The sequence below is a fragment of the Neopelma chrysocephalum genome, unplaced genomic scaffold (assembly GCF_003984885.1).
Source record: "Neopelma chrysocephalum unplaced genomic scaffold, ASM398488v2 Primary Assembly neopelma1_43, whole genome shotgun sequence".
In the NCBI taxonomy this organism is placed as follows: domain Eukaryota; kingdom Metazoa; phylum Chordata; class Aves; order Passeriformes; family Pipridae; genus Neopelma; species Neopelma chrysocephalum.
In genome coordinates this window covers 6,589,834-6,602,100 of record NW_020897702.1, presented here as the reverse complement: position 1 = coordinate 6,602,100, position 12,267 = coordinate 6,589,834, and the positions used below count along the sequence as shown (strand labels likewise).

At 34.9% G+C, this 12,267-nt stretch overlaps 1 protein-coding gene across 4 annotated transcripts in view; it reads left to right on the top strand.

Annotated features, from left to right (window-relative positions):
* SGCG (sarcoglycan gamma) overlaps positions 1-12,267 on the top strand; it is a 118,560-nt gene that overhangs the window by 90,393 nt on the left and 15,900 nt on the right. For all 4 annotated transcript variants that reach the window (XM_027677887.1, XM_027677886.1, XM_027677888.1 and 1 more), the window contains one exon: positions 5,421-5,493. In XM_027677887.1, coding sequence (XP_027533688.1) covers positions 5,421-5,493 — 73 coding nt within the window. The remainder of the gene's footprint in view (positions 1-5,420; positions 5,494-12,267) is intronic.

The following is a 12,267-nucleotide window of genomic DNA, read 5'->3' as shown; positions in this document are numbered from 1 at the left end:
GTGGATGGGTGTCAAATTAGCCAGCTTTTAATCATCTGGGACCTCCCCGCTGAGGCAGGACTGGTGATAGAGAGCAGCTTGACAAGCTCTTCCGCCAGTTCCATCACCCTGGGATGGATCCCATCTGGTCCCATAGACTTGTGAGGATCCAAGTGGCTCAGCAGGTCACTAATTTCATCCTCCTGGATAACAGGGGGGCTACTCGGCTCCCCGTTGCTGTCTACCAGCCCAGGAAGCCAGTTGTGCTGAGGACAACCTGTGTTCTTGTTGAAAACTGAGGCAAAGAAGTTGTTAAGTACCTCAACCTTATCCTTGTCTTTGGTAACTATGTTCCCCTCCATGTCCAACAAAGAATGAAGGTTTTCCTTGCCCCTCCTTTTGCTATTGTTGTATTTATGAAAACACTTTTTGTTGTCCTTAACAGAAGTGGCCACATTAAGTTCAAAGGCCAGATTAAGTTCACAGGATGATATTTGTAGTATATTTTAAATGTCATTTGTCAAAAGACAAGTTTGTCTTAGGCTGTTTCTGCAAATCACTAAAGTACTCATTTACAAAGTAATACATCAAAGTTATCACATAACAAGCTATTTCCTTTCATATGACCTGATAAATTCAACCTTCATTTTCTAGGTGTAAGGTTGCATTAAAATAGATCAAGGTGTGATTTCTCTTTAAGCAGAAGAGTCCATCAGAGGAAATATTAAAATTATTCTGTAACTTGTTTTCCAATATATTTTTAATATTTTTACCAGATTGCAACTATCATGTTTGACTTTTGCTAATTATTGGTCCTGAAATCTTGAGGTCTTAATTTTAATGAATAGATTCATATTATTTCACTGTGTAAAACTATAAATATGGCAGTAACTATATGATTAGTGTTTCAAAGCCAAAGTTAAGTTGTAATAACTATGTTAATAAATTTTGTTTACGCCTGAGGGTCTTATCTTAGGTTTTTTTAGTTTTTAACCTAATTGAAATTACAACTTTGTTTAACCAGGAAACCATATCAAATAATTATTGTTTGCCCAAGGGATGCTAAACTTTAATAGAAAAGCATGTTTAACAAAGATATGGAAAACTGCATAATTGTTAACTGATTTGGAAAAGGTCTGTCTCTGCTCAAAGTAAAATCATTCATACACAAGCTAGAGAATGTATTCTGACTCATCCAATATGAAACTTTACACTGCATTGATAATTATTTACTTCAGCAGATATTGTAGAAAGACACATTACCTGTTTCTTTTTTACACTGTAGTACAGTTCAAAAGCAAATACATAAAGTCACTGAGGTTATTTCAGTGTAAAATTAATATAAGTGAGAGGTGATTCATGCCTACTTTGCTTCAAATTAATTTATTAAAATTGTGATTTAAATGATACTATTAGCATGAAGGATAAGTTATTGTGATTTAAATTGCACTATTAGCATGAAGGATACATTAATAGTACTTTGCATACTGAGATAATTTTTAAACATTTTAGATAGAGAACAAGATCAGTGTGAAATAAATTTTGAAGAGTTCATATCATAAGAAACAGATGACCCCGGGCTTAAAATACACAAAGAACATTTCGCGTTTTTTTACGTACAATACAGTGAACAATTTGATTTTATTTCTCCTCATGGGAATTATGAAAAGCGCAGTAACGATTTGTAAGAAAACCTAACAGTTTTCAACTAAAATATAATATAGCAGAGAGCAAATGTCTATTATTTATATTTCAGGACAAAGGAAAAAGTCTAAGAGTTTGCTAATCTAATCCAACACCTCAAGAATTGTCATTTTCCTACAATTTTGTGTGTTTTAACACTATTTCAGTCAGATATTTTCTGGCCCATGGGGTAGAATAAAATAGCAGCAGACTCTCTCTGCTCTAAGAAGAGCATATGCCTGTGGAAAGCCATAACCAGCAAAGTGCCACAGATACCCCACAGGGTCACTGGCAGGTCTTAGATGCTCATGTTCAGATGGCTGAATTGAACCTCCAATGCATCCACAGCCAATACATCCTGGAGCATGAAGAGGACACCTAGACCTGCCACATGGAGAGCTCTTGTGCCAACCAAATGTCTGCTGTAGGGTGAGCTTAACAGCTCGCTCATCTCCATGGAATACCATGAATAGTGGCTGAGTTCACATGCTAAAACATTAGCGTCCAGCTGCATGTGAAACACCTTAGGGTATGTGAGGCACCACATGATATCTCTGTATCTACAAGAGATGCTTCCTTTGATTATGGCAGCTGAAGGCCAGGCAGGATGTACAAGGGTATTTCAGATGACAGTAAGTAAATATGATTAGGCAACTAAATTCTTAAATTTAAGTGTATGAAACTGAAGCTCAGCTTAACCCTTCTTGACAATTACTGCTACCTGAAAGAGCACATACCCCAATTACATCCTCTTTAATATTATTTCAGAAATCACCTGCATATTTTGCAGACATTGTTGCTACAGAGGTACTGAACATCAGCATTTTGTTCTGGTAAGGTTCTATACATCCAGGTGGCATTGATGACAGTGAAATCCACTTTGTAACAGTTTATTGGCTGACAAAGAGCTGATTGCTTTATAACTAGCGATGTTGTCATGGCAGACTCATAGAAACAGAATTGTTAAGGTTAGAAAAGCCCTCTAAGATCATCAAGTTCAACCAATCACTGTGTTCACCACTAAACCATGTCCCCACATCTACACATTTTTTTTCTTGAAGGAAAACTGGCAGGGCAGAGGGGATCAATATTTTTAAGGAGAAACATACTATATCACCCTTTCTCCAGTTTACTACTTGTCCTTCTGCTTGTTTGACGTTTATAAACATTTCCTAAAGTATTGTCTGAGTATTGTCTGTAATTTTCTAGTGCTCTGTTCTATGCAAAGGTTTTCAGTTTGCCTAGCTAATGCTGAAGTGCAGTGTGAGGATGTGTGTTTGATTTTAACACTTCTGCTCAGAAGGTAAGTTAGGTAGGAGACAATCTGAGGGTATGAATAAACGTTCTGTTAGACTTTGAAAAGGAAAATTGTCCTTGCTTGATAGGGTGTGTGGGATGTTAATGAATCTTGCTGGCTTCAGTCTTCTCATTGAGAAAATTAATATCTTGTTCTTGTGTATTTTAGAATTAAATTACATTATATTAATAAGCAGTAGCCTATAAAATAGTAAATATAGTAATATTCATATAATAATTAATGTTCTTTCTTTACAGTTTAAAAGATAAAGTAGGAAACGAAGACAAGAAATCAATTTAGTGCATTTCAAAATAATATTGCCCTGAGGGTTTTTTTGTTAATGTCATACTGTTCAAACTTAAGAAGTTTTTTTCACATAAAGGCAAGGGGTTATTCCTGCTTAGAGTTTATAGCTCTAGAATATGGAAGTAAGCCTTTTCATTCCATTTTACACCACCTGCTCACCCCCTCTCCCCCCAGGAGCATTGACACTGATGTTTCGTATTAACTTTCTTCCATTATCTCCTATTTCCATGAAAGTGATACTATCTCTGTTACCACTTACATGTCTTTATAGAACCATAGAATCATAGTATCATGTAGGCTGTAAAAGACCTTTAAGATCAAGTCTAACCATTAACCAGCAATGCCAAGTCCACCACTAAATTGTGTCCCCAAGAGCCACATGTACACTTTCAACAGATCAACATATCCCTGCAAAATATCTTAGTTGTACCAAATCAGCATTTTCTGATAAACATTTTTAATTCCTTAAGGCATAGGGTGTTATTTTCGTCATCTTCAACATGTAAGTTTGCCACATTGTAACACCCACCAGCACAAATACAAGAACAGGAGAATAATTGACTGTGTCCATCAAGACATTAGGGTTTATCATGCAGGATAATCTTAATGTTAATGAAGAAGGCTTAAAGCTCTGTCCAAATTAATGAATTTTGAATTTTCCAGTATTATATTCATGGCAGTTAGTAGTTTACAGAAAGGTTAATCTATTTAAATTGATGAGGAGGATATCAACAGCTGAGTAAAATTTAAATACAAGTTTAGTAAATCAATGCTTCCTCAAAGTGGTGGAGTGATTTAATGTGGTAATTCTCATATCTTGTGTACTTCTCTTCCATCCAAGCTAAGGAGATTTCATTCTTTCATGCATGCTTCCTTAGGACATGCTAAGAATTTTCCCCCAGCCCTCATGAAGTGACAGTCTTCCTCTCAATTGTCTGAGCAATGTATTAATTTTTAATGGTTTTTCTTGCTTTCACTTCTTTTCCGTGTTCTCTGCATTGCCTCAAGCGATTTTTTCTGTTTTTCCCTTTATGCTACATTAAATACAATCTAATACCACATCTGTACTATCTACACCGTACTTTCTAATCATCCATTGTCATTCTCTGTCTAGATAGAGTCTAAATCCCTAACTTAGGGTTTCTACAGCCCAGAATTCTTTCTGGAGGGTAACAGCATCCTATTCTAACTGATAGAGCAGCCAGACAAGCCACCTTGTGTAATATCCTAACTAATAAAATATATTAATATTATAATATATTATATTATTATTATAATACAATTATAATAATACATTAAAATATGTTGCCTTGCTACATATTCACGTAAAAAGTACTCAGATATGCGAATCCTCAAAGCCGGAGATCACTCAACCTAAGGAAGTCCACTCCCATTTTTGATGAGTATCTTCACAATGCTTGTTTGAGCCATCTCTTTTGCTGAGGGGCTTTTGTACTATTTCAGCGAGTTCCCTGATCCTGGTAAAACTTAGGTGGGAGATGGTCACTGAGTTGGTGATACTACAATAATGCTAATAAGCAGGAGAGCAGAAATGGATGTTCTTGGAAGATTTTCAGGTCCAATGGGGAAGCTCCTGGTAAGGTTGGGTGCCCGCTGTTTCTTCCTCATTGGGATGAAACCACTCTTATTTCAAGAGGTAAACTGTCTAATCCCACCATTTTGCGTGCATAAATACTATTTTATATTCAGCAAGTCTCCCTATAAATAGGAGTAAATCTTTGATGAAGCTATATGCCAGAATTTTTTATATGCGTAGAATAGTCTAAAAATAAATATGATAATTTAGGACTGTAATATTTGCAAAGTTTTTTTGGGATTTAAATTATCTCTATTGACTGTAATGGAAGTTACATCGTACAAATTTTATTTACTTATTTTGTTGTCCCAAGTAATTTAAAATTTCTCTGCCTTCAGACTTTTTAGATTTCATTTTAAGAATTTAATGTACATTTACATTACCTGTGTATTGTGTTGTTCCAATCAATACTGTAATCGTAATAATATAGCTATATTTTATTGTCTTATAATTCTTAATATATGTTTTCTTATCCAAATATCTGATATCAAGGTGGCCATATCAAAACTGTTACTTTTTTTTTTCATTATAGTATTTTTCTTTTTTTTTTTTTTGCAGGGCCTGAAGGAGCACTTTTTGAACACTCTGTAGAAACACCACTTGTAAAAGCAGAAGCTTTTAAACAGCTTAGGTAAGAATTTATAGTAAAAACATAAATCTAACAAGTAAATGTTATTTACTATAGATATTCACATTTCTGAACATATGATTTCCAACATAGAATTACTAATAACTTCTTTTCTGTTTTGTGTGACAAGTTACTGTTTTGAAGGAAAATTATATATTGCTCTGTGATTTGGAAATATGTTATGAATTATTTATTGTTGATGGTGAATATTTAAAACTATTGTGGAAAGATTTTCTGTAAACTTCTGTTTTTCAGTTTTGAAACACTGAAATACAACTTTTTCTACTATGTTACAATATGAGTTGCTTGTCTGCAGCAGGTCATTGACCTGTAATTAGTCGAGATTTTTAGAAACTAGTGTCAATCTGAGGAAGCAGACTCAAAAGAAAAATTTGGAAATGAGCAAAGCTCTATCTGACTAAAGAGCAGTTTGGGCTGAGAAAGTCATTATGAAGTACTTCATATGATTCAGAACTCCTTAATTGTGGGATAGTATGTCTTTGTGCATTATTCTATGTAATTTCGAGTATCCCAAATTAGTTTACAATATGTTGGTTATGATGAGGTAATAAACTCAAATTATGTTCTCTTCATGAACATGTTATCTGTTCTTTTATAAGCCAGTTCAAATTATATTTCTGTCCTTTCATACCTTGGCAGTTTGTTACTTTCTATTATAATTTCTCTTCTTAGTTTTCTTCTCCCATAGGGATAACTAGCAGAGAGTAGTGGAAGATGATTAAAGCTATCAAAAACGCTGTATCTTACTGATTGCCAATCCATTGGGAATGGCAAATGAGAGGGAGACTATTAAGATACTTATTTTTATTTTCTCTTTTATATTTAAGATTTATTTGCAGTGAGATACCTTGTGCTTGCATTTGAAGACAGTATGAGCTCAAGATATTTTTCTTTTTACATGTTGATGTCCACTTCCAAAAATGTGTTTCTTCTGTTACAGTAGAACTTCGATGTGACAGACTTTGATCAGTGTGTAGGGTTCTGCATTGTAAGTGTTCGTTGTCTAGTTTTGTAGAGAGTAGATTCATTATGTTGTAAATTTGTCATTTTCTGTGATTACCTCAATTTTAGTAAAGTAGGAAATGAACTTTTATGATTGCAAAGTCAAGAGGGTCTCCCTAAATTTTAATTGGCTGCATATCCACTGTTTTCTGTGGTTGTTCAAATGCATCATCAATTAACATTCTAATAGGCTTAAAGCTAATAGTTTTATTCTACATCTGTTGTGCTATGTTACATTTTAAGTTCTTATCTGCGCTTCGCTTTAGTAAGTTACACTGTTTCAGGCTGCATACAACTATTGTTATTATAATTTTTCCACCTGTTTTTGAAATAGGATAACATTTAAATTTAAAAAGTTAGCTTAATTCAAAGTGTTCGTAAATTTCTCCTGCACGGGTGAGTTTATCTCATGGCTTATCTCTTTACTGATTTTTACCACGTCAGCTATAAACACCTTTTAATCTAGAATGGTGCTATGTATTAGCAGAGCTCAAATGTAATACTTAAAATCCCATTCAGTTCTGTCTTCAATTAACTTAAAATAGTGGGAAGTATAGATTCTTCCAGAGTTGACAGAAGTTTTCTTTTAATTACTACTGTGATGGCATTTGACATGAATCTAGAGCTGCTGAACACCTGTGCTAGAAACTGAGTTAGCCTAAGAAAACTGAGTATTAGGGTATGTAGCTGTGCAATGTATACACCAGTCACTCGTGTCATCACAGAGTAATAGAATCATAGAATAGTTTGGGTTGGAAGGGACCTTAAAGATCATCTAGTTCCAACCCCCCTGCCATGGGCATGTCCCACTAGACAGGTTGCTCAAAGGCCCATCCAGCCTGGCCTTGAACACTTCCAGAGGTAGGGCATCCACAACTTCTTTAGGCAACCTGTTCGAGTGCCTCACCACTCTCACAGTAAAGAATTTCTTCCCAATGTCTAATCTAAATCTTTCCTCCTTGTTTTATCACTAATTGCCCTTGTAAAATGTCCCTCTCCTGTCTCTTATCTTGGCAATCCTTCACCCAGAGAAGTTCAAAATGCCTCTGTCCTTTATTTATTTTTTTTTCTGTCATAATCAGGGTCAAGTTTGTAAGCAGAGATAGCAATAATCTCATTTTTTCATGGAGGGCTTCTGGGAAGGATTAAGAAGCACTGGTCTGCAGTGCAGATGCTAAGTTAAGCTGTAGGCAGAGAAGACCAATTTGTAAAGTTCAAACTGGAAAAAGGTTACTTTCAAGGGTAATCTTAAATGTCAGTGTAAACAAAATTCATGGATTCTGTTGTGAAGGAGCTCAGATAAGTTTACCAATGAATGGCTATTTTGTAATGCTTCATAAATTTTCTGTTTCATTCTACACTGTTAAATACAGGAACCTACCTACCTACTGAAAAGCACTTCAATATGAAAATTTAAAATGCGATTTTAAGTATTACTTTTCTATTTTAAATTTAAATATGCTTCCTTTCCAGATTAAGGTAGTGAATACCAAGTTGTAGGTAATATAATGTATTTTCTCACCTCAAGTCTTATCTCTACACTCTTACTTTCTTCTGCTATTTTCCCTCTATTTTTCCTTTGGTGGTTGTGCTGTGCCATGTGAATATGATATGCTGGATGAATGGGGTATAAAGTGCCATGGTATGAAGCATTAAATGTAGGGAATACTGTTTCAAGAAAACCTACTAAAATGCAGTTGCATGTTTCAAGGAGCTGACTCTAAAGCTGTTAATGCTCATAACTTTTCAGCTCATGTCATATGAACAGAGACCACATTCATTCTCTGTCATTCAGATTTAGAGCAGGATTTCAAACAAAGCTGACACAAATGGCCTGTGAATTACGCATTCTGCTGGTTTTCTTGCCCAAATACCGAATTTCAAGATAGACTGCTTTTCTGGAAACAAAGACATAAGTCTGTTAGAACATATCTTTTTATAGCTAAGTAATGGAGACAGAGCAATACAAGTATACTGTGGTCAGTAACTGTCTTTTCTTTCATAATTTGAAGGAAACATATAGGGTCCTTTTCAGTCTAATAGATTGAAATTATGACTCACTCGTAAAGAAAAGGAGACATGCTTGCACTTACTTCCAACTGGTAGGAAGAATTATAACAACAAAATCTACATTTCAAGATTGAAGCTTTCCTAAGTTTAAAATAACATTGCCTACTTTTTAATTCCTTTAATGAACTTCTTCTATCTAGAAGAGATACATCGTTTTCATTTACAAAATTTGTTAAGACTTTAGGACCTAGTGGAGACCTAAAAACAGGGTCTTGCATGTAATAAGTGTCCGACAAACATCTCAGTGGCATGTTTATAGTCAATAGCGAGATTTGGATATATCCAGGAAATATCCTTCCCAAGGTGAGGAGGCACCTTGTTGAAACTAGCCCATTGTAACAGGTGAGAACAGAAACAGATCTGGACTTCTATCTGCAGTTCAATTGCTTGGTATACACAGCTTCCATGATGCAGGAGTGCTTCTTTGACCACGAGCACCCATCTGCTGGGTCACATCTCCTCCCTTTGACAGAATCTGACCTTCTTTATGGTCATGGAAGCACAGGAGAGCAAACAAGCGGAAGCATATGTTATTCTTGTGTTTAGGGCATTCAACGAGGAATAGGAAGAGACCAGGGAGTTTCAGTTTTGATATAAAAAATAATACTGACAAAAGAACCAGATGAATGTCCTGACCATGAGATTATCCCTGTGTAGTTGCTCTGTGTCTTGCCAGATTACTTGGTTGTGCAAAGGCTGACATTCACCACAGAGGTTGCTGAAATCCAGCTTTTTATTCCTGCCAAGCTATTTTGTAGTCTGGCAAATAGAGGTAAGAGATACAGGTTTCATTCCCCTCAAGATGAAGAGGGAATTGAACTAATGTTTCAGAATTCCTTGCTGAATAGCAAAATCAATAGGTTTATGTAATATTTAATATATGGCATTATACATATAATATCTATATAATATAATATAATATCTATAATATCTATTATATATATTATGTATTATTTAAAATACTATATAAAAATTGTTGCCTCTTCCATGGCTCTTCATAAAAGTGACCACAGCCCTTGTACTTTGGTGTGTATTTGCCATCTTGAAAACTCGCATCAGGTCTCCTGGGGCTTCCCTAGAATTTATTTAGCTGCCACCTATAATTGGATCACAGCAAAGTTTTAATGGAAACAAGTATCTTGCTTCCAAAAGACTGAATTCAAACAGAATGAGAGAAGCTCATGTTCAGACACATATCTTATGACACAAAATGTAGATGGGAAATCTATAACAGCAACTCATGGAACTAGATCATGTAGACAGAGAAATTTCTAACAATGCCCTAAAAGCCATCTTCTCCCCAGGTTCTGTGTCAGATACTGGAAGTAACCTTTTCTGATATTATCCAGAGTTTCATGCCAGCACACATATCCTTTTGTATCCCTTGTTATCGAATAACAATCTCTGTGAAAACCGATGTCTAAATTTAGACATTTTTCCGTTCTGATGCTAACATATCTTTCTGATAATTTATAGCAACTTAGAATATTATTTAGCCTATTATTCTATTCCTCCTAAATTTTGTATCCTTGAATAACACAGAGCTCATACATAGTTTTGTCATTTTGATACTGTTTGCTTCTTGTGATCTACATGGCTTGTGGTTTTCTGAAGGAGAGCAATGGATGAGCAAAACTTTTTAAATAGCAAAACTGTTTCTGAGCTGAGCATTTTCATTTCCCAAACCTATGGAGATGTGCTTACAAATATGACAAATATCACATTTTTCCATTTATTAACTAAGTGTATACTATGCATAATAAATACAATGCTTATGAATGAGTACTATCTTTGTTCTCATATTTGCCATTTGTGGCTGTCTGACAGCCTGCAACTGTGCCTTCTGAGCACAAATCTTTTGGGAAATCACTTTTAGTTCAGTCAGTTTGTGGTACTCTGCCAGCCCTTCAACTGAGGGTTTACATCCAAGTTCAAAATTATCTACATCATTCCACTATTCTTGATTTTGAAAAGCACTATAGCAGGAATGATATCACCATTACAGAGCAAAAACTTTTGTCAGAGTATGATTATAAATATACGTATGTTACCAGAATATGGTTATATTTAATGTCTTATGGGTATATACTGAAAATATTTCAATATTCCCCTGGGAAACAGATGTATTCTAAACAAATGTATAATACTGGCATTAACTAAAACTTAAAATATGTAATTTAAGAAGCATTTCTTCATATTGAAGTGAAATACCTATGTCCAGTGCTTAAAAGCATAAAAATATGTATTCATGGGCTTGTGAGTAACATATTGTAGAATATTGATAATTTGAGGGCAAAATGATACATCTTCTAGGTATTTGTTTAGGGTAAATTATTGTACTGATGGTAGAGCTCTCCCTGTCTATGTATTCATAATTAATATATACCCTCTAATTTTTACTTCTGTTCTATGGCATCCAATAATTCCACTTAATGGAGTTCTGGCTTCTACTTCCCCCTGATTCTTTCTGAGGGCTTTCTTTTATCCTTTCATGATTTCTTTTTGCACTTTAAATATTTGCTACTGTTAAACTGTGTAATAAGACAGAGAGAAAGCTGAAAACTGAAGTTGTGGAGTTTTATTGCTGTATGAGTAAGACTTATGAAGGAAATCTAGAAAGACATGTATAGAAGCCAACCAGGGTAAAAGCATTTGCTAAATAATTGCTTAATCATATTTGTAATACTAATGCTTACATGCTAATTGCCTAAAAATACCATCTAACTAATTGAAGTACAGTCATTTTTATTTGCATTCATTATGCAAATCAGAAGCCCAGTCATTCAGGAGATAATGAATTACATAACAGAAAGTAAGACTACAGTTATAATTCAGTGTTTGCAAGGCATCTCTGCTGCCTGACTAGTGAGATATTTCTACTGCAATGTAATTTTATGAGCCCTGGCATTAATTTGCTAGATATAAATTTGCATTCATATATTTTACTGCACTCAAGTTAACTAAGAACACTATCAAGTACTTCTTTTGGAAGCTTTAAAGAATTTCTCTCCATTCACTTGATGGACTCAAATGTGTAAAAAGGCATAGTTTAGAAGGATCAGATGGTACAGGACATCATGTTTATCACCTTTCAGAAGCATTTCTGACTTGAATATTTGAAAAAACTCTATTAGCTAAGGCTTGTATACTACATCACATCTGGTCGTCTTTTAAGTAGTGATTTTACCTGTAAATATTAATCCTGAAGTGAAAAGAATTTTCCAAGCACAGTCTATTTTCTCTGTCTTGTCCTACAAGCATTTTGTGCGCACCCATATTCTTGCAAAATCTTGTTCATTGCAATTTAGATTACAAACTGTAGTGCTTCACCTGCAGGGCATAAGGTATCATTTTATGTATGGACAATACGGACAAATAGCTTATAAGAGATAGATTTACTCTGCTGATTAGATCATCCTGCCCTCTGTAATTCTGAGTCTGCAAAGGGCCTCTGTCCTACTGTCATGGAAGATGTTTTTCTCCTGAGATGTTTTTCTCCTGAGATGTTTTTCTCCTCATGTCTCTGAGTGAGCCTGTTTCCACATAGACGTGTTGGCAGTCAGAGCCGCTCTCCTAAGCAGCTACATGTTTCCTGTTTCAAAGAACTGCTGGCCTTTGGAACCAGTGATAGACAGACAGATAGATAGATAGATAGATAGATAGATAGATAGATAGATAGATAGA